Source organism: Muscardinus avellanarius (assembly GCF_963383645.1).
Source record: "Muscardinus avellanarius genome assembly, chromosome: 18".
Classification (NCBI taxonomy): Eukaryota; Metazoa; Chordata; class Mammalia; order Rodentia; family Gliridae; genus Muscardinus; species Muscardinus avellanarius.
This window is the reverse complement of record NC_137804.1, coordinates 16,584,515-16,607,991: the sequence shown is the minus strand read 5'-3', so window position 1 is coordinate 16,607,991 and position 23,477 is coordinate 16,584,515. Positions and strand designations below refer to the sequence as shown.

At 44.0% G+C, this 23,477-nt stretch overlaps 1 protein-coding gene across 3 annotated transcripts in view; it reads right to left on the bottom strand.

The window, feature by feature from the left end:
- Window positions 1-14,717: 14,717 nt before the first annotated feature.
- The window catches only part of THRB (thyroid hormone receptor beta), a gene marked incomplete at both ends in the record, with an annotated part of 81,026 nt that continues 72,266 nt past the window's right edge, over window positions 14,718-23,477 (bottom strand). For 2 of the 3 annotated variants that reach the window (XM_080715668.1, XM_080715667.1), the window contains 2 exons: window positions 14,718-14,959; window positions 17,528-17,786. In XM_080715668.1, coding sequence (XP_080571794.1) covers window positions 14,718-14,959; window positions 17,528-17,786 — 501 coding nt within the window. The remainder of the gene's footprint in view (window positions 14,960-17,527; window positions 17,787-23,477) is intronic. The other variant, XM_080715669.1, reaches the window with a different exon arrangement.

The window sequence follows — 23,477 nt, the reverse complement described above, 5'->3', positions numbered from 1 at the left end:
TAGCCTGGGCCCGAGCCGGAAAGCCATCTCAAGTCTACAGGCTGACGGCCCCACTTCCTTGGCTCACCCCCTATATGATATGGACTGAGTCCGGCTTCATCCTCTCCTCCCCTATGAATTAGAAAAACTAGGAAAAGACAGAAATAGTTGATTTTAAGCTTTCCCTACCCACATACATATATGACACAGACAAATTGGATATTCAATATCAGGCTCATAAAAAATAAGACTTTTTTGGGGGATTCCTGGGGATTGAACCCAGGGACCCTGTCCCTTCAAGCTACACCCCTAGCTCTTTTTATTTTGAAACAGTATCTCACTAAATTGCCGAGGGTCTCACTACATTGCTGAGACTGTCTTTGAACCTGCGCTTTTCCTGTCTCAGCCTCCCAAGTACCGGGAATACAGGCGGGCACCACCACGCCCAGCTAAGAGACCTGTCAATTTAGTTTTAAAGGGTAAAGCAGTGTACTCATGACGGCAAAAGCTCTGCCCTCAGGTTCCCTATTCTGGTCCCAGGTGTCATAGGATCAGGCCCTGTCTGGACTGTTGGTGACATTCAGGGGACTTAGTGGCTTTCTCCTGGCTCCTATAACTAAAGTCGGCACACCTGTTCGTCACTCCAGACTTGGCAAATGCAGTGATTTCCAAATCAAAGATTTCCAGAAATGTAATGGATATCTGGGAGTCCCTAGAGATAGGTGTGCTTTGGGGACTTTGGGCTGGCTGAATGTGCAGACTTAGTCAACTAGACCCTTGTTCTGTCACACAGGACAGCTCCACATTTCACACTGTTGATGGCAAAAATAGATCAGGAAGGCCATTTATTAAGCAAGGCGGTCTTCTTCTTTCTCTTTTTTCCTGCTATTATCCCCAGTTCCTCCGTCTGTTTTCATGTCTGTGGCTCTGAGACTACATGCCCCACCGGGATTCTGTTACCCAGCCCTGTGACGACCACTGTCATGTAATAAATGCTGCCCAAGGCTGACTCAGAGAAGAGACAGAGATGGCTAAAGCCTGGCAGTTATGCTGGACGTGGTGGGGCACGCCTGTAATGCCAGTACTTGGGAGGCTGGGACAGGAGGATCGCAGGTTTGAGGTCAGCCCCAGCAATGTAGTGAGGCCCTTAACAACTTAGTGAGACTCTGTTTCAAAATAAAAAATAAGCCGGGCGTGGTAGGGCACGCTTGTAATCCTAGCATTTGGGAGGCTGAGACAGGAGGATAGCGGTTCATGGACAGCCTCAGCTACTCAGTGAGACCCTGTTTCAAAATAAAGACTAAGAGCTGGGCGTGGTGGCGCACACTTGTAATCCCCGTGCTTGGGAGGCTGAGACAGGAGGATCACGCAGGTTCGAAGCCAGCCTCAGCTACTTAGTGAGGCTCTCAGCAACTTAGTGAGACCCTGTTTCCAAATAAAATATAAAATGGGTCTGGGAGTATAGCCCGGAGGTAGAAAGCCTCTGGGTTCCACCCCTAGTACCACCAAAAAACAAGCAAACAAAAAACAAACAAAATAAAGACTAAAAAATAGGGCTGGGAGTATAGCTTTGATGTAGAATGCCCCTGGATTCCATCCCCAGTACTGCAAAAAAAAAAAAAAAAAAATAAGTTTGGGAGTGTAGCTCAGAGGTAGAACCCTACCCCCTATCCCGGTTCCATTCTCAGTACTATAAAACAAAACAAAACCTTGAAGCTTCGGGAGGAGGAAGCCTCAGATACAGGGACTTGACATATGCCTCATTTCATGGTGGCTAAATTCTTTAGTCTCTCATGGCTTTTTTGTTTTACTTCATTTTTATCTTTCTCTCTTCCACTTAGACACCTGATCTAAAGTGCCTTTGTGTCCTGGTTATGTATGGTTTCACACAAAATGTATGGTGTTCCTTTGCATTCCTATGAATAGAATTGCGTTGCAGGGCTTTGCTGTTTCTTAGGTGTTTGGGCAGCGGGTCTACGCTCAGGCTTTTGGTGGGGCGAGATCCCTATGGAGGGAGCCTTCCCCCCAGAATTGGCCTCCTTTCTCTAGCCTGTGTTCACCTCTTCCCTGGCCTGATATTGGAAGGTCGGTTGTCTATGCCCGTAGTTCTGTGTAAGAGTTTGGGGTGTGCTCCCCAAACGGGGATGCCGGTGATCTGAAAGATGGGCTGGGCCAGTTTATACTCACACTAGTCCAGGATGGGGGTTCTCCTCGTACATTCTTGCTACATTGCTGGCATTTTTTAGGTGTCTAGTTTGTGGATAGAAAGTGGTATAAATTTTTGATTACTCGTAAAGTGGAAAATCTTTTCATATATGTGTTATGTGTTTTGTATTCTCTTTCTGTGAATATTCCTTTTTTTTTTTGTACTAGACATTGAACCTAGGGGTGTTCTACCTCAGAGCTACACCCCCAGCACTTTTAATGGCTTTGTTTGGAAACAGGGTCTTGCTAGGATGCTCAGAGTCTAAGTTCCAGAGGCTGTCCTCAAACTCGTGATGCTCCTGTCTCAGCCTCCCAAGTACTAAAATGATAGGCATGTTCTACCACATAAGACTAGTATTCTGTTACTTATTATAACATGTTATGTAGTTTTCTTTAGCAAAACCCATCTCTGTATTTCTGACATTAATCCTGTGATATTTCAGATACTGCAAACATTTACACTTCTTTTTCTTTTTCTTTTTCCTCTTCTTCTCCTTCTCCTCCTTCTTCCCCTTCTTCCCCCCTTCTCCTCCTTTTCCTTCTCTTCTCCTCCTCCTCTTCTTCTTTTCCTTTTTCGTCTCTCCCCCTCCTCCTCCTCCTCCTCCTCCTCCTCCTCCTCCTCCTCTTCTCCTCCTCCTCCTCCTCCTCCTCCTCCTCTTTCTCCTCTTTCTCCTCTTTCTCCTCTTTCTCTTCTCCTTCTCTTCTCCTCCTCCTCTTCATCATCACCATCATCATCATCAATTTTTGGTGGTACTGGGGATGGAACCCTTCTGCCTCCGGGCTGCACTCCCAGACCTATTTTATATTTTATTTGGATACAGGGTCTCTTAAGGCAGCAAGACTGGCTTCAAAACTGCGCGACCCCCCGTCTCCACTTCTGAGGCATGGGAATTACAAGCACGCGGCATCACGCCCGGCATTATTATTATTATTATTATTATTAATTATTATTAATTATTTATTATTATTATTATTATTATTATTATTATTATTATTTGGTACTGGGGATTGAACCCAGGAATATTCTTCCTCCAAGTTGCACCCCCAGACCTTTTTATTTATTTTTGTTGTTTCGTAACAGGGTCTTGCAAAATTGCAGAGTCTCACCAATTTGTTGAGCTGGCCTTGAGTTTGCAAACCTCCCGTCTGCCCCCTCCAAGTCCTGGGTTTATCGGCACGCGCCGCCACACCCGGCTCAGGAGCAAAGGTCTAATCACAGACATTTTGTCTCCCGTGGTCTGGGGTTGGTTTTCTGATGTCTTGTTCGAGACTCTTGCCGTCTTCCTTTAATTGCAAGCGGGAGCGGACGTTGAGCAAGAGAGGCTCTTACTGCTTTCCTGTGGAAAATTCCACAAGGACTTTCAATTTGCTAATTTATCTCCGTGTCTATGTGTAGACTTAAGTAAATGCATCCACCAGATGTCAGCTAGAGCCTTCCTCCCGAGCTAGGGAAGCTGCTTTGAAAAACTCTTCTGTTAGTTCTTTGGAAAGAGACAAAGTCGCCCCCAGAACCCTATGATTTATAGCATAATTTATTAATATAATAAATTATTATATTACATAATAATATGATTATAGCGTATTTTATTAATATCGATCTCCTTTGGGCAGCATGATACTTGAATGTTCCTTTTCATTTGTTTCTACAAGAAATTTGCCTGTCCCACGCACTTGCCAATAATTTGATTATCTATGGTTGAGAGTATGACAGCTTGGTATCATATATATTTTTTTAAAGTTTATTTTTATTTCTATTTTAAATTTGGTAACCGGAGACGAAACACACAGGCATTCTACTCTGAGCTACTCTCCTGGATCTTTTTACTTTTTACACTGAGACAGAGTCACTACGTTGCCAAGGATCTTGCTAAGTTGCTGAGGCTGGCCTCGAACCCGCAATCCTCCTATCTCAGCCTCACAAGCGCTGGGATAATAGGCATGCACCACCACGCCCGGCTACTCTCTGTGCCACATCGTGGACCCTAAGTGCTTCTGTTGTCTTGCTTGCTTGTTGCCTTCTCTGGGTCCCCAACTTCCATTACTATAAAATCTCCTTCTATCATACGGAGCAATTAGGCTCTCTTGCCTCTTGATCACTCCCGAAGGCTTAGTAAAACAAAATACTCTAATTAGACTGAAGATTTAGAAGCCAGAGAGATTATCCCTATGCCCTGTAAAGAGAAATGACTCTTGGTGCACTCAGCAAGCTGTTGTGCAATGGACAAGCCTACTGGGTGGTGGGGCAGCCTTTCTTCAAGATGTTCATGTTACATGGGCTTTTCTTTGTGTGTGTGTGTGTGTGTGTGTGTGTGTGTGTGTGTGTGTGTGTGTGTTACTGTGGATTGAACCCCAGGGCATTCTACCTTTAAGCTACACTTTTGGCCCTTTATAAATTTTTGTTTTGAAACAGGGTCTCACTAGGTTGCTGAGAATATCACTAAGCTGCCGAAGCTGTCCTCGAACCTGTGGTCCTCCTGTCTCAGCCTCCCAAGTACTGGGATTCCAGGCATGCGCTACCACGTCTGGCCAGGTCCCTGAAACTGCGTGGACTCTGGCATCTGTCAACTGCGTGGTCTTGGGAAAGGCGCTTACTCGGGCTGAGTCTCTTGTTTTCTTTTCTTTTTCTTTCTTTCTTTCTTTCTTTCTTTCTTTCTTTCTTTCTTTCTTCTTTCTTTCTTTCTTTCTTTCTTTCTTTCTTTCCTTTCTTTCATTCTTTCTTTCTCCCTTCCTTCTTTCTTTTCTCTTTCTTTCTTTCTTTCTTTCTTTCTTTCTTTCTTTCTTTCTCTCTCTCTCTTCCTTCCTTCTTTCTTTGCTTTCTCTCTTTCTTCTTTCTTTCTTTCTTTCTCTCTCTTCCTTCCTTCTTTCTTTGCTTTCTCTTTTTTCTCTCTCTTTCTTCTTCTTTCTTTCTTTCTTTCTTTCTTTCTTTTCTTTCTTTCTTTCTTTCTTCCTTTTTTTCTTGGTACTGGAGATGGAACCCAGGGGCATTCTACCTTCGGGCTACACCCTCAGCCCTATTTTTTTCTTCTTTATTTTGAAACAGGGTCTCACTGAGTTGCAAAGGGCCTCACTAAGTAGTAGCTGAGGTGGTCTGCAAACCATGATTCTCCTGTCTCAGCCTCCCAAATGCTGGGATTACAAGCGTGCACCATCACCCCTTGATTCTTGTCCTATTTTCAAAAGAGAATGGTAACACTTTTTTTTTTCAAGTTTGTTTGGAGGACTAGAGGTAATAGAAAGGGTCAGGCGCAATTCCTGGCCTGGAGGTGGGTGCTTGCTTCCTGGTGGGCCGTTGTTCTGTACCCCAGCGTAGCCGTGAAGGATTCAGAGAGGCAGTTCAGACACCCGCACATTCTGGGGGTAACTCGGCTGGGGAGTCTAAGTGGTGAGAGTGACGGATGGCGTCTTTGTCAAAGTGATGGGAAAAATGGAGGCAAAGCTTTTGAAACATTCGAGAGGATTCTCACAAGGCCATTGACTTATGGCCAATGAATGATTCTTGGTCATCTTGGGTTCTCTCTCTCCCTTTCTCTCTCTCTCTCTCTCTCTCTCTCTCTCTCTCTCTCTCTCTCTCTCTCCTTTCTCTTCTCGAACCCAGGAACAACATCCTACCTCCAAGCCACACCTCCAGCCCTATTGTATTTTTATTTTGAAACAGGGTCTTGCTAGGTTGCAGAGGGTCTAAGTAGCTGAGGCTGGCCGGGAACCTGTGATCCTTCGATCTCGTCCTCCCAAGTACTGGGATTACAAGTGTGTGCCACCACACCTGGCTCTTTATTTCTTAGTATGATCTATTGTTACAGAGGCTCTGCACTAGAAAGAAATCCTAAATAATTTCCTCAGGGCTAAAAAGCAGTTAATAAAAAGTGATAAAATCTTTAGAATGCACACGTATTTGCACATCTGCAATGAATAAGTGCACAGCTTCTTTCTGGGACTCAGGGTAAAGGTGAGGAGCAGTTTTCATTCTCTGTACCCATTTGTGTGTACAAAAATTGTTTAATTTGTGCCGGGCGTGGTGGTGCACGCTTGTAATCCCTGGGCTTGGGAGGCGGAGACAGGAGGATTGTGCTGGTTCAAAGCCAGCCTCGCGGGCTTAAGAGACCCTGTTTCCAAAACAAAACAAAACAAAACAACAACAAATATATATATACATATATACATATATATGTATGTATGTGTGTGTATATATATATAAAGTCTGGGAGTGTAGCCAAGAGGTAGAAGGGTTTCCAGGAACCCAGGTACCACCAAAAAAAATAAAAAATAAAAATAAAAAAATAAAAAAAAGAATTGTCTAATTTGTTAATTAGAAGATGGCTTACTCTATATGCATTTGACCTCTTATCTTACTGCAATTGGTGTTATGTACAAAGAATGTTTTCAATCAATCCCAAAAGAAGACTTCTTACATCACCTCCCATATGTCTAGTTTAAAAAAAATTCTTTGTACCAAGTGAGGTTTTTGTCTGGAAAAATTAAAAAAAAAAATCACCGATGGCTCCTCCAAAAATTTCAGGTACATATTTACCCAGAGAAATGAAATGAACTGCCGTGAGACAAACAGCCATGGGGTGTCTAAGCAAATGTTTAGTTTAAATGTTTTAAAATGTTCGGCTCCCGCCAAAAAAGTTACACAATTTACACGATTAGTGTGCACTAAATAAAAAGCCCTATACATACACAAGCAATTCCGGTATCCAGTGAACTGTAGATTTGCCTGTTTGCTGGGCTTTGTGATGCTCTTGGGAACTCAGGAATCCATGTCCTTTCTCCAGATAACTGGACGGACTTGGTGGGAGGGGCCCAGGTACCGTATCATGGCCGGCCTTGGAGTCCCACAGAGCTCAGGGGCCAGGGCCTCTTGTTTTGACCTCCCCTTTGCCACCTGGTCTACCAGTCAGTCTAGGTGGGCTCTGCGCAGCTGGGGGGGAGGAGGAAACCAACTCTCGCCACTTGGGATATGGCTTTTGCTTCTGAAGCCCAAGGCACCACTCGCTCTGTGGCCCAATATCACAATCTGGATGAGCGGGGAGCCGCCCTCAGGGTGAGAGCCAGTAGGCAAATTACTCTTTCCCCATCTCGCACACACTATGAGGAGATGCCATCTGGGGAGCCCTGGCTGGGACAGCTGTTGTCTCAGTTTAACCTCCAGGCTGGATCATCATACAGATGTGTTTCCTTTTCTGACTTCCTCAGTGTCTGGTGTAAGTGGATGGCGTCTTGAAGGAGTGTAACGTGGTACAGTTTTATCAAGTGGCCCGTGGGTTCTCCTGAGACGCACACTCAAGCATATTCACAGCACCCGGCCTTTCAATAGTCCTACGAAGGATTGCTTTGCTGTGAATGTGTTAGGACCTGTATGTGAACATGAGCCTAGTGACATTTCTACTTAAAAAGTTGAAGGAAGCCGGGCACGATGGCACATGCTTGTAATTCCCGCGCTTGGGAGGCAGAGACAGGAGGATTGTGCAGGTTTGAAGCCCAGCCTTGCTGGCTTAACAGACCCTGTTTCAAAAAAAAAAAAAAAAAAAAAAGGGTTTCCAGGAACCCCAGTTACACACACACACACAAAATAGCGCTTGGGGTGTAGCTCGGAGGTAGAATGCCCCGGGTATGCATCCCCAGTACAAAAGAAGAGAAAAGCTGAAGGACCCCGAGTGGCCACCTAAGAAACCAGGACCAACTCTTAGCTCAAGGCTGGGGAACAAACCCACTTTGTCCTCTGGTTCCTCTTCTGTTCCGATTACTAGAGCTATCCGTATTTGTGATGTGACATTAGCTGGATTATTCAAACCAAGCCAGCAGATCATATAACATCAGCCTGGGGTTGGCTTTGCCTGCAAAAAGGAGCTAAGAACTGTCGTGTTGGAATATATATGTAAGAAAATCCTCCAAAATAGAATGAACCGATTTTTGTTGAGGAGGCAGATATGTTTATTAGGGTGGGGTTGGGAGGTACAGAATATACGAGATAAATATCGAGGTTATACTCAGCGGGATGTGGTGGCGCACGCCTGTAACCCTGATACTTGGGAGGCTGAGACAGGAAGATCCCAGGTTTGAGAACAGCCTCAGCAATTTACTGAGACTCTCGGCAACCTAGCAAGACCCTGTTTCAAAACAACAACAACAACAACAACAACAACAACAACAACAAATCAAAAGGGCTGAGGGTATAGTTCAGAGGTAGAAAGCCCCTGGGTTCAACCCCCAGTATCTCCCTCCCCTGAAGTTATACCGAGTCCTCTGAATAGAGAGTGGAAGGACTCATAAAATAGTGCTCTGTATTGACCCGGCCTAGACAGTCACAAATGCTTGCTCCATCTTATCTACGCTGGCCTTTTTTTTCCTGAGCAGGGAGGGCGTGGTGATACACTACTTTTGGAAGGTGTTTCTTTGGTCCACCTCCTAGCCAAATTCCACGAGCTTCCTCTGAGTCAGGGAGAGCCCATCGCTGTCCCGAAACCTGCTCGTAGCATCCCCTTTTAGTGTGGGCATCTTTTCCTTTCGCTCGCGTACCACTTCCCCACATCTTAGAGCAGCGAGGCTTAGACTTGTCTTTGAGCAGGCCTCTCTGCCAGTTCTCAGTCCATCCGCCATCTTGATGGGCTCAGGACTCGTCTTCCCGCGGCCAGTTTCAGGTGTAAGCTAGTGACCACCATTGGTTGACTCAGAAGGGCACAATTTGGCCCAGGATGAGAATCAGAGGTTTCCATTGACATTGTTGGAGGGAGAGACATCCTCTTCCCACGCTATTTGTAGCTGTAAGGCTAACCCTGGAGCTCCTGGCGGCCACTTTGAGGCTATGAACAGGACACTTGCTAAGGAAAAAGAAAAAAGAAGGGCTGACGGTGTGGAGTAAGCACACAGATCCAGCCACGATAAGAAAATGAATGTAAGCTTGTGTGGTGGCGCACGCTTGTAATCCCAGTACTTGGGAGGCTGAGGCAGGAGGGCAGGTCGCAGTTGCCAGCCTCAGCTACTTAGTGAGGCCCTCTGCAACTTAGTGAAAACCTGTTTCAAAATAAAGAATAAAAAATGGGGCTGGGGGCTGTGGCTCGGAGGTAGAATGACTCTGGGTTCCATGCCCAGTACTGCAGAAAAAGAAAAAAAAAGGAAGAAAGAAAATGAATGTATGGTGGTGCACACCTGTAATCCTAGTACTTGGGAGGCTGAGGCAGGAGGATCTCAGGTTCGTGGCCAGCCTCAGCTGCTTAGTGAAGCCCTGCATACCTTAGTGAGACAGTTGTTTCAACATAAGGAATAAAAATTGGGGCTGGGGGTGGGGTTCAAAGGTAGAATGCCCCTGGGTTCCATTCCAGTACTGAAAAAAAAAAAAAAGGAAAAAAAGAAAATGAATGTAAACCAGGTGCTCATGTCTATAATCCATATATTTGGGAGGCTGAGACAGGAGGATTGTAGGTTCGAAGCCAGCCTTGGCAACTTAGCGAGGTCCTCGGCAACTTAGACCCTGTTTCCAAATGAAAAATAAATAGAAGGCCTGGGGGTATAGCTCAGAGCTAGAATGCCTCTGGGTTCAATCCCCCAGCACTGCAAAAAAAAAAATAATAAATAAATAAATAAAAAAGAGAGAGAGAACGAGAGAGCGAGAGAGAAAGAGAGAATGTAGTTCTTGAGTTGTAAAAACTTCTCCTCTTTTTCCGTCCCTGTGGCCTCCCAAAGAGGAATCTCCCACCAGCCTTTGTTTTCTTCCCTGCCCTCCCTCTATACTCTCCTCCCAAGCGAGCCTGCATATTCTGTTAGATGTTTACAACAAATGCCTTCCTTGTATCCCCCTTTCCTTCCTTTGGTAGCAGTCAGGGTGAGGAGAGCAGGCGAGTCCGCGCTTGTTTAGAAAGTAATACTATTTAAAGAAAGAGACAGAAAAGAAGGTCCATTATAAGCTTTTCTTTTTTTTTCTTTTTCTCTTTTTTAGAATTTAAGCTTATGAGTTTATCTACGCCCACTATATTCATAATTACAATTTAATATCTGCATACAAAAGCTATGTAAAAATCCATTTTTTTTCCCAAATATACAAATTTTCTTTTTTGGATAGTTTAAAACATTTTGATCACAGATTTCAACAGAGTTTTAGGCTGAAAAAAAATATTACCAACCTAGCAATATCACTTAACACTGTTTGCAAAACACATCTTCCAATGACTGTAACTCTTTTTTCTACTCCATAGCGTTTTTTTTTCTTCTAATTATCAGGGCATGAAAACGTTATAGAAAGCAATGAAGTGATTTCTCTGAAGAAAAGCATAGAGAATTAATTCATCTCTATGATGAAAAGAAAGATGCCGAGTTCATTGGGAGGGACCAAACCGAGAAGAGACATAACAGTCGGGAGAGTGTTCATGCCCTGATAATTTCTACATCAACATGACAGGTGTAGAATCTCTTTTTTGTCTTCCACTGTGCTCCATCATTTACATGAGTATTACCTGCATCCCGAGGAGGACAGATTTATATTTGATTGTCTTGTGCATAAGGTGGGTCAGCTTGAATTGTGCAACAGAAAGCCACAAACAGCACGATATTGCTCTTGAAGGCGGCATTAATTAATGTGGAAACACACTAGAAATGCACACTTTTTGCATCTGCAAATGTTTATACAGCACAGTAAAAATTCTGTGATAAGGCCAAACCTTTTTTTCCCCCGTAGTCTGTTGTTTTTTTTTTTTTTTTTTTTGCGTGTGTTTTAAACTTTTTTTTTTTAAAGATCAAAGTAAAATGTTTCAATTGTAAAAAATACACACCGGGCAAATCCTTACCTGGATAATAAATATCTACATCACAGTACAATAAAATTTCTTCTCTATAAAATTTAAATATGGATTATAGTCTATCACTATCAAAAGAAACACTATGCTAATATTTCCATATTATTAAAATAACAGGAAAAATTATGAGCTTATTTTTTTTTTTTTCGGAACCTGATGCCATTGGGGTTGGTATGGGCAGAGAGATTCAAATGTCGAATGGTGCTCCCCTTTGAGGGAGGAATGGTGGCTTGGTTATTCGCTTAAATTAAGTTCGTGAAAAAGGTTTAGCCTTACAAATGCTGGCTACATTTCAAAAACCATAAGACCGATTTCATAATTTATGACTCATGCAGCAAAAAGGTCAATATGACATAAACAGGTAGAGTTCCATAGAATAAAAATGTATCACTGACGGACATGCTTTGAGGGTGCTCAGCGGCTCCAGGAGGCTGAGCCGGGGCTTAGTGTCGAGGAGGGGCTAAGGTTGTACACCTGTTCACCAAGGAGCAGGGAGAAGCAGAGCCGACTGCCTGGCGGGCCGGGAGGTGTCTGTCCCTCGGGCCCAAGCCAGGGGCTTCGCAGGGTGGAGCGTCCACACAGCAAGCGCGTCTTGAGGACTGAGGCTCAGGGGATCAGAAAAAGACTTGGAGGCAGCACATGATGTTTTGAGCAGAATCATCAAGAAGGAAAGCTTATTTTTTTCCCATGGTTTCTGGAAGGACTGCGCATCTCAATTGAAGAGCAAAGTACACTTGAGGGTCACAAACACATGCATACACACAGCCGTGTGCACACACCTGTGCTAGGGGCGCACACCTACGCCTCCTTCCTCATCCCTAACCATGAGTGATTGACAGGTAGGAATCTTAGCAGGTGTATACCGTTATCCTTTATAAAAACATGTTCCCGCTGAGGGGGGTAGGGGGGAGGCTGTTTCCACCAAGTCTGGACATTTAAGGAAAAAAAAAAAAAGGTTTACAAAAAAAATCCCAAGCAAATTCTTCCCAATCAGGTTTTATAAAATGAGTCTTAAAATGCAGTTAGGGACCTCAGCCAGTTGCGGAAGAAATGAGTTTAGTCACTAACCTCCGGGGCCATGATTCTCTGGGTTCTTAACCTGAAGCACTGGGAATTTAGTCCTACTGAGGACAGAGTATTCTGCCTTCAGGAAGGCTGCAGGACCAGTGGTTTGCCCTGTCGAGTGCTCATCTAAAGACCTTCCTTTGTGTAGGGCTGTAGGGCTGTAGGGCTGGCTGTAAGTACACGGTGTATCATTTGACCGATGCCCGACCACGGCCAATCCCCAGAGCATCCCAATACAGCTCACGGGCAGGCTTGTGCAGCGACATCCGAGTCAAAGTGTCTGAGGTCCTGGGGGATCTATGAACTCAAACCAGGACTCTTTCCCTGCAAAACCCGGTGCCCTGGAGCCTATAGGCCTGTCTAGTACCCCCACCTGCTTGCCCTCCTCTCTCAATTTCTTTGGAAGAAAAACTTGCCCTACATAGTAAACTTCTCAGTTGCTCTTGTACTTCAGGTGGCCAGGTGTTGATTTATGGGGTGTGGGGAGAGAAAGAGAGAGAAAGACACACACAGTCCAAGCAGATAATCTGCCTTGAATTTCATGCTTCTATTACTTTTCAGCCTTTTGGCTAAGATTATGTGTGATTTTCATGCTTATAATTTTAACTTCTTCACCCATTTACTATCTCTGATAAACCAGTTCCATAGTGATATTTCTTGTTCTTTCCATAAACTATTATAATTTGCTTTAAACACACCAAACATAGCATTCTCGCATTATTTCCAATTATGCTTGGGATTTTTGGTGTTACTTTTCTCTTTATTTTTAAGGCCATTCTGCCTTCCTCCGAATCAACTCAGAGTGTATCAAATTCTTATTCTGAATCAGTATCAAATATATACTCCTTAACTGCTAATGGGCCATGTGTTTTTTTTTGTCTAATGAAGTTAGAAATTTGATTATGAAAGAAACCATTGAAATGACCATATCCCCATCTCCCCTATGGAAATTCATATAATACTGAGGTCGAGAAGGATTTTGGAGGTCATGACTTATTTACCAGATAAGAAAACCAAGACCTAAGGTCCTTCATCTATTAGCTGAGCAAGCACAAGCCAGAACTCAGGCACCCTGACTTCTAGACCAGTTATGCTCTGTCAAACCTAAAAAATAAAATTAGTTCACTTTGTTTTCATAATGACTTTCATTCCTTTGTGTTTAGGTAAATCGCACGGATATGGCTTATTTTCCCCAATATTTCCAGGATAAGGCAGTAAAAGGCAAGCAGAGGAATAGTTTATATCTACTATGCCAGCAAAGAGAGAGATACATTCAACTGCATTGTGCATTACTCTTCGCCCAGGATCTGATGCTGAAGCTGTGTGACGCTGTCCCTTGTTCTGGGCGCAGCGACTCCATCCACCATCTGGGAGGCAGGTGGAGCGGGGAAGGAGAGTGAATGTCCAGGCACAGGGCCCGCCAGGGTATGCTGCTGGATACCCGTCAGCGTAATACTCTAAAGGGGACCAGACTTATTTAGAGAGAGAGTGGAGCTATTCCTTGAGTAGAAGGTTTGCTCTCTAGGGAAATCTGTTGTCAGCTCAGGAAAGATGCAACCAAGATAAATAACTCCAGGAACTTGGGAGATGGCAGATGAGAGTGGGGAACCCTGTAAATATATATATATTATCATACTGGAGATTGAACCCAGGGGCATTCTACCTATGAGCTATACCCTCCATCCCATTTATTTATTTATTTATTTATTTATTTATTTATTTATTTATTTACTTATTTTTGTTTGAAAACAGGGTCTCACTAGGTTGCTGAGCATCTTGCTACTTTGATGAGGCTGTCCTTGAACCTGTAATCCTCCTGGCTCAGCTTCCCAGGTATTGAGATTTCAGGCGTGTACCACCATGCCTGGCTGAAATAGGTTTGATGTCTATGGGAATGTTCTGTGAGCCTAAGGGAGCCTTCCTACCATGAAGTAATGCTGTGCAAATTCTTGGAAACTGCGGAGTCACTAACATTGAGGAAGATTTCCAATTTCTTTGGGCTTGCTGAAGAAAACTATTTTCCTTGGGGCCTCATTCAGTCAAATACCTGCACATCGCTGAGTCTAACTTGAATGATGTTGAAAGGATGGCTGATCTGTTAGGACACACATATCCCTGCACGTTCCGAGTTATGCCACTTCTGGAGAGAGGGTACATGCCAAGAACAGCATGCTTGTGAATAGATGAAAAATATGTTTGATTCTTTCCCTAAGAAACGAACAACCACATCTAACCAAAGGTGCTTTGTGCTCTGCTACCTTGAGCCCTGCAAGAATTAAGACAGGATCAAGACGACTGGATTATCTTGGTTTTAAGGCTTCTTTTAGTTTTCTGCGGTGCCATTTGGCTTGCTTGAGAGTCTCGGACCAGGGACAGGTGGGAGCTGGTGGTGGTTTGGTGCTGGTGAAGTGATGACTGTCCCCTACCCCACCTCTGCAACCAGAAAACCTTCAAAGCATTCACAGCAAAGGATTGGAGAACAAAATGCCACAGTTACAAGGACCTGCATCCAAGGGCGATTCCATAACCGCGTCTTTTGCCCAGGACGACCTCCCTTCACCCCCAGATGATCCCTCCCAACAGAGAGAAACAAAGACACGGACGAAAAAAGAGCGAGGCAATGGAATGAAATCACACCCAGTAGTGCGGTGGGAATTTACGAGAATGAATCCGGCCGTTCTAATCCTCGAACACTTCCAAGAAGAGAGGGGGGAAGAGTTCCGTGGGGCATTCCACCTTCATGTGCAGGAAGCGGCTGGCGTGGCAGGCCCCGATCATCCGCAGATCCGTCACCTTCATCAGGAGTTTTGGCCAAAAGTGTGTCACGTGGTGTTTTCGGTAATTGATATAGTGTTCAAAGGCCAGCAGGAAGCTATCTTGGTATTTCTCTATTCTTTCAACGCAGGCGAGCCCTGGGCGGTCTGAGGGGAAGGGAGAGGAAGGATGTTAACTGAGAGGGAGAGAGGAGAACGATTGGCTGGTCAAATACTGGTCCTTCTGTCAGAGGCAGGCAGGTGCGCAGACTTTGCAACTCCTAGGGCATAGCGATTCCTAGGGCTTAGCGATTCCTAGGGCTTAGCGATTCCTAGTACTGAGTGTGGATGCAGCTTGACTCTGGGGCAGCAGAGACCAGGATAAAGGGAAGTGGCATTGCTTCATTCAGGTAAACATCTTTGGTTTAGACAAATCACCTGCTTGGGTATGAAAAGTGATGCTTTCCTCCTAGGGTAAAATAGCTGACAGACTCTGTGTATGCCAAAAAAGACTGAATTTCCACTGGCTGCCTCGGGGAGAGGGAAGGATGAGGCATGGATATAAAGAGAGAGAGGGAGGACAGGAGAAGAGATTAGGGACATCTCAGGAGGCCTGGAGGCCAAAGCAGGAATGCTAGACCCTAATTTCTTTCTTTCTTTTTTTCTTTTTGGTGATGAGGAATCAAACTCGGGGGAATTCTACCTCTAACTTACACCACCCAGCCAATTTATTTATTTATTTATTTTTGATTTGGAAACAGGGTCTTACTAAGTTGCTGAGGGGCCCACTAAGTTGCTGAGGCTGGCCTTGAACCTGCAATCTTCCTGTCTCAGCCTCCCAAATATTAGTATTAAACATGCACACCACAGTGCCTGGCTAGAAGAAACTCCCTTGGATAGAAAGAAACACATTATCCAATTTTAAACTGTTTGCCAGGATGCAGTGAAGTATTTTTTTCCTTCCCTTATTCAGTATTCCCCCTCATATCCATGAGAGTTGCCTGAAACTATTTAGTACCAAACCCTAGACACAGAGTTGTCCCTCATGTCCTTGACATTGGTTCTATATGTCTACTGACATCTGATCCCTTATTATAAAAAGGCGTGGTAATTGCATATAACCTATGCCTATCTTCCTGTATTCTCTGAATCATCTCTAGATTACATATAATGCCCAAGGCAATAAAAATGCTAGGTAAACAATGGGCATTTTGAATTATTTAGGGAATAATGACAAGAAAAAAAAAGTCTGTACACATTCAGTACAGATGCATGTTTTTCCTCCTCCCAAGTACTTTCCATCTTTCCATTTGTGGTTGGTTGAATCTGCAGATAAGGATCTGGAGGGCTGACTGTACTTGCTTTTTCTCCCTATGCATAGAAATAAATATATTACCCACCTCTTTAGCCACTTATACAATAAACATTCCCTGAAGTCTACTAAAAAAACTGGCCAAGGGGCTGTGTGTGTAATAACATCCTCAAAAGAGAAATATCCAGATGGAGCCAGGGACAGGCTAAGCAGGCAGCCATACTGAAAATCAAAACAGCTGACACAGGTACTGAGAAAATGCAGAGGACGGCGCTGATGCCATCTTCTATTCCAGAAGTAGCTTCTCTTCAGTCCTGCGATGTGTTCCATATTTCTTATCTCTTATGACTTGGCCCACACAGGAGGAAGTGTCAGTCTTATTCTCCACCCTTCACCCACGGGTGCGGAGGCTTTGCTGGTGAGCAGTGGCAAGCTGGAGCTGGCTGCTTGGTTGCTGAAAGTCTTGCTATGTTGCTGAGGCTGTCCTTGAACTCATGATCCCCTTGTCTCAGCCTCTCAAGTACTGGGATGATAGGCATGCACCAACATGCCCAGTTTATTTTGTGTATTTTAAGCCACTAAGCTTTGGGTTGTTGTTCTAGTTCGCAATATGTACTGAAAGTTAAGTTGTAGCTGAGCCTCGAGCAGATTCCAGCTCTCAAAAATGTTTTCCATATACAGAAATTAACAAAGAATAGTCCAGGCCAGGCATGGTGGTGCATGCCTATAATCCCAGTACTTAGGAGGCTGCGGCAGGAGGGTTGCAGGTTTGAGGCCAGAGTCAGCAACTTAGTGAGACTCTTAACAACTTACATCCTGTTTCAAACTAAAAAATAAAATAGGGCTGGGCGTGTAGCTCAGTGGTAGAATACCATGGGGTTCAACCCCTAATATCATGAAAAAAAAAAAAGGTCTAGCCACACACATCCATGTCTTGTGTACACAAAAACAGAAACCAGGAAGTGTGAATTCTGTTCTTATTTCCTCCCAGACTTACTGGGTGACCTTCGGGCAAAGCTTTTATACCCCTGGACCTTCTGGGTAACACAGATCTATCAGTAACCTTCAAGATCCCTGACTTTTAAGAGCCTCAAGAAGCAAACTTGCTTCAAATAAATAGAGGAGGAAGGATTAACTAAATACTACAGAAACAAGCTGGTAATGTGTGCTGAAGGTGGGTCATTTCAGAGTCTTTACAATACTGTCTCTGGCTTCTTCCTACCACTCAAGGAAAGTGCAGAAAGCATCAGACACCTGTCACCCTCCTTCAGTTCCCAGTCCATCGGCAAACCCCCCGATTTCTTTGGAAGGAGTGAGTGAGGGTCCTGAAGCTACCAGGGGGCTGAACACTCATCAGGTGCTGGGAATCGGCACCAGAGCAGCACCAGCTCCTTTCACATCCATACACTTCTGGACCCACTCACCTGAGGACATCAGCAGGACGGCCTGCAGGAGGGCCACTTCCGTGTCATCCAGGTTGAAAGATGACAGAGACATGCCCAGGTCAAAGATGGCATCTGACACCACCCCGAGACCCCCGTTCTTCAGCTGGCCCCGCGTGACTGCCATCTCCCCATTTAAGGTCAAAGTCTCACTGTCTGGGTCGTAGCGCACAGCAGCGCGGAGGGACATGATCTCCATGCAGCAGCCTTTGAGGAGGATTATCTGGTCTTCACATGGCAGCTGAAAAGAAGCAGCCGACATCGGAAAGACATGAGCAGAGCCGGTCAGGAGGGCACGCGATGCCCAAGGGCCCCGGGAGTCACCGCACCCACGCGGGTCCGCCGTCTCCCAACTCTTTATACTCCGAGCTGATGGTAATCTTCACCAACTCGAATCTCAAAAGTTTGCATTTCTTTAAAAAAAGCATTTCTGAAATCTTTATTACTGTTTTGATTACTATAGTTTTCCCCCCCAAAAACTAGGGATTGAATCTAGTGGCATTCTACCTCTGAGCTACACCCCACAGTCTTATTTTTTATTCTTTGTTTTGAAACAGGGTCTCACTAAGTTGTGGAGAGTCTCATTAAGTAGTTGAGCCTGTCTGGGAACCTGCGATCCTCCTGTCACAGCCTCCCAAGTACTGGGATCACAAGCCTGAGCCACCATGTCTGGATAGTTTTTTTAAAAAAATATACATTTATGAGTGTATTGTAACCATACATCATATGACTAATGTAGAGGTTAAGGAATTTTTTTTTTTTTTTTTTTTTGCGGTACTGGGGATTGAACCCAGGGGAATTCTACCTCCAAGCTACATCCCCAGCCTTATTTATTTATTTATTGGTGGTCCTGGGGTGGAACCCAGGGGCTTTTCTACCTCCTGGCTATACTCCCAGACCTATTTTTTTAATATACTTTTTGGAAACAGGGTGTCACTAAGTTGCCGAGAGCCTCACTAAGTAGCTGAGGCTGGCTTCGAACCTGTGAGATCCTCCTGTCTCAGCCTCCCAAGTGCTGGGATTACAAGCGTGCGCCACCACGCCCGGCTCTATTTTTTATTTTTATTTTTGATATAGGCTCTTGTGAAATTGCTGAGCGTCTTGCTATGCTGTGTAGTCCTGCTATGTAGCTGTCTTTGAAGCTGCAGTCAGTCCTCCTGTCTCGTTCTGAGTACTGGGATTATAGGCATGGGCTACCACGCCCCACTCAAGGAGATAATTTTAAATGCATTCCTTTTATGAGAGAGATCTCCAATTGGTACGACAGTCGTGCCTGAAATTGTTAACCCCTCAGTTTGGGGGGTTTGTATTCTAACTCCGCCTGATAATTGCGGCCAATAGGGTCCATGTTAAACTCACCTCTTTTTGTGGAGCTTTGAGAGTTAACAGCTGACTCTCTGGTTCATCTGGCAACTGTGCTTCTCTTTGTTTAGCTGAAGCAAGTTTGCTTCTTGAGGCTCTTAAAAGTCAGGGATCTAGAAGGTTACTGACAGATTTATCTTACCCAGGAAGCCCAGAGGTATAAAAGCTTTGCCCCAAGGTCACCCAGTGAGTCCGGGAGGAAGTAAGAACAGAATCCACACTTCCTGGTTTCTGAAGCTTTGTTCTTCTCAGTAGTAACTCAGACAGCAGATTTTAACCCACCACAGCCCCCCCCCCCAAGTGTTTCCATCTCAATTTAATCTCATTTGGGTTGCCCTTTAAATTTTGAATTTGTGATAATGGGATAACATTAATAAACTTCATCAAAGAACTTTGCTAAGATCAAGAATGAAAAAGTAGGAATTTATTTTCTGGAGGGAAGAGAAAGTTTAACTGAATGTCATTATTAAAATAATTTAAAAGAGCCGGGCGTGGGGGCTCACGCTTGTAATCCCAGCATTTGGGAGGCTGAGACCGGAGGATCATGGTTCGCGGACAGCCTCAGCTACTTAGTGAGGCCCTCTGCAACTCAGCGAGACCCTGTTTCAAAATAAAGAATAAAAAATAGGGCAGGGGCTGTAGCTTGGAGGTTGAATGCCCCTGGGTTCCATCCCCAGACCCCGAAAAAAAAAAAGAAAAATAATTTGAGAGGCTTTCAAGTTAATAAGTGTTCTTGAGGAACTGGGCATCATGCCAAGATTTACATGCATTACCTTATTTAATTTTTATAATAATACAGTGAGGTAAATATTCTCGTTCCAGTTTTATTTACAGGTGTGAAAACTCAGACAAAGCATGCTGGGAGGGGGTCATATGGATGTTTTGTGGGTGAAACCAGGATTTGGAGCTAACTCTGTCAGATTCCAATATCCACTCTTTTGGAAAATGGTGGATATGATGATGTTTCCATATGAATATGTAAATGATACATCATATCTACCTCTTCACTAAAGACGCTACAAATCTTTTTTTGGGAAGTGCTCCTGGCAACACTCAGCTAGTCCAGTTTAGGTTACTGTATAGAAATAGAAATGAAAGTCATACTCCTCAATTACATTTCTTTTTGTGGTATTGGGGATGGAACCCAGGGGCATTCTACCTCTGAGCTACACCCTGGTCCTATTTTTTTAGTCTTTATTTTTTTGAAACAGGGTCTCACTGAGTTGCGAGAGGCCTCGCTAAGTGCCACCATGCCTGGCCCCTCAATCACATTTAAAATACTAGACAGTTCATAATTTTTCTAAAGTTCATCCTAGTCATCTTGCTTTTTAATTTCAAACTGATTTTTTTTCTACAGAATAAAAGTAACATAATACTTAGTTCTGGAGTAAATACATATGAATTCTCTTTCTTCATTTATTATTTTTGTTTTTAGTGGTATTGGGGATTGAATCCTGGGGCATTCTACCTCTGAGCTACACCTCAACCATTTTTATTTTATTTTTTGTTTTGAAACAGGGTCTTAGCCGAGCAGAGTGGTGCACACTTGTAATCCCAGCATTCGGGAGGCTGAGACTGGAGGATTGTGGTTCGTGGACAGCCTCAGCTACTTAGGCCCTCTGCAACTCAGTGAGACCGGTTTCAAAATAAAGAATAAAAAGAGGGCATGGGGTTGTAGCTCAGAGTTTGAATAATCCTGGGTTCCATCCCCAGGTCTGCAAAAAAAAAAAAAAAAAAAAAAAAATTAGGGCAGGGGGTGTAGCTCGGAGGTCAAATGCCTGTGAGTTCCATCCCCAGACCCGCAAAAAACCCCACCAAAATACAAAAAACCACCACCAACAACAACAACAAAAAACAGGGTCTTGCTATGTTTTTGAGAGTCTGGCTGTGTTACAGAGGCTAGCCTCAAACCTGCAATCCTGTCTCAGCCTCCAAAGTAGTGGGTTAATGGGCCTGTACTACCACACCTGACTTCCCTTCACATGGTTTTTTTTTTTTTTTTTTTTTTTATGGTACTGGGGATGAAATCCAGGGCATTATACCTCCAAGCTACACCCCCAGCCCTATTTTTTTTTTTATTCTTTATTTTGAAACAGGGTCTCACTGAGTTGCAAAGGGCCTCACTAAGTAGTTGAGGCTGTCCGTGAACCACAATTCTCCTATCTCAGCCATCCAAATGCTGGGATTACAAGTGTGCATTACCATACCTGGCTTTTTTTTTTTTTTTTTAATCACTGTTACTTGCTTTTATTTAGATTCTGATTTGTACTCCTCAATGACATCCTTGGATTCTTGACCCCAAGTGTGGTAGGAAGTAGGAAACCCCAGCTTGAGCAGACCCTCTATAGGTAAGAAGGGGATTTGGCTGAAGGTGCAGAGATTGCTTCAATGCCTGAGGTCAGAGCTTTCTATTTCAGCCCCTTTGGGATCTCCCAAGGGCTCAGTAAGTATAGATAGTTGGCCCCACTCCCTGAATTTCTCCATTTCTTTCAAGTTCGCATGTAAGTCTCATGCTGCAGACCACAGATCCGGCACTGAGGCCCACAGGCATTTAACAGTGATGAGATATCACTGATCGGACTAAACCTTTTTTATTTTCTTAATCGGCCACAAAGTATGCACATGTGGGCTGGCCCCACATTAGAAGTCAAGCCTTCTTCTGGATAAAGTATTCTTTTTACAAATCTTCTACCTGTTGATGACTATTTTATTCAAATAGGTATAACAGCTGAGTAAGTATTTGCAGGGAATCACCAATGGTTTAAGAACCAGGCCATATGCTCTGTTCTTTAAGAGGGTTTTGTAGGCTTCTGGTGAGATCTGCTTCAACATGTGGGCAAGTAATCTCCTAGCACCTGTCACAGTGCTTGCGTTGTGAGAAGGCTCCGAGGAGGGCCAGACAGGCGGAGGCAGGTCCTCCCAGGGCTTTCCTGTCTCTCCAGGAGAGCATCGCTCAGGTTGTTGTGAACTCTGATGGCACACTCCAGGAGAGTCCTGCCCTGTCGTTTTGGCACCTCTGCTGGTAATGATTTTCACTTTGTCAAAGCCCTGCCTCTGAATGGAGCTCCTCCTTTAGGCCCAGGGCTGAGGGACAGCCACAGCCACAGAAGGAGGATTCAGACAGGCCCAGGTAAACAAAGCCAACCTGACAAATAAAAAAGAGGGGCACACTCAGAGCTGGCCAGAGCGAGGGGAACAGGCCCCAGACAGACGCCAGGGCACACCTGTCTATGTCCGTCCTCTGGCACTCATCGGAAGCCCGATGAGGTTCACATTCTACCTTTGTCCTTAAGTTCCTTTTAAATTTCATGTCTTGGCTAAATTATTGAAATTCCATGCCTTAGGAATAAGTACTGGGATTTTACGTGTGTGTGTGTGTGTGTGTGTGTGTGTGTGTGTATTTTTTTTTCAGTACTGGGGATGGAACCCAGGGACATTCTACCTCCGAGCTACGCCCCCAGCTCTATTTTTTTATTCTTTATTTTGAAATAGGGCCTCACTGAGTTAGTTGCAAAGGACTACACTAAGTAGCTGAGGCTGAACCAAGATCCTCCTGTCTCAGCCTCCCAAGTGCTGGGATTACAAGCGTGCACCACGGGCATATTTTTATGAGTGAAAAAAATGGAAATGAACTATAGATCCTGTGAAAATAACCCAAGCTATGGTGGGCTCGTTTTCGTGAAAGGACACTTCAATGATACATTGCTGCGGGACAAGTCAGGGGCAGCGGGCAAAAGAAATGTTCTATCCTTGATCTCAGTGCTCATTATGGGGGTGAATTCATGAGCTGTATTCTTATGTGAGGTGCATATTACTCTAATAAAATGTAAAAAGTGGTTTGGTAAATAGAAAGTATTTTATGGTATAAGTGAATATAAGTATTTCATATTTTATACACATGTATGATACGCACATATGTATGTGTGTGTCTATATATATCTTTATATATATTTTTTTGTACTGAGACTTGAACCCAGAGGCATTCTACCTCTGAGCTATATCCCCAGGCCTATTTTTCAATTTTTATTTTGAAACAGGATCTTGCTAGGTTGATGAGGGTCTCACTACTTGCTGAGGCTGCCCTTGACCCTATCATCTTCCTATCTCAGCCTCCCAAGTACTGGGATTATAGGTATGCATCACCATGACCAGCTTACACACACACACACACACACACACACACACATACACACACATTTATTTATTTGAAGAAGACCAACATAGGCTTCAAAACATTGGTAGTGTTATCCCATGGCAGGGTTACTATAAATATAACCTTTATGTTATATATAAATCTTGAACGAATATGTAATATTTTTGTTTTATCCTCCCCAAATGTTCATAAATACTAATTTTCAAAAGAGATATCAAAGGTATAGGAAGTACCATGCCAAACAGAGATATAAGTCAAAATTATTTTCCCAGAATTTACTAACTCCTCCAGGGCCAAGGCGTGAATTTTCCCCACGGTGGGGCTATGGTACTGGCACAGCAGGTACTTGGTGCCATGGACTAAATATTTAAGTCTCTCCAGAGTTCCTATGTTGTAACCTAATCCCTGATGTGATGA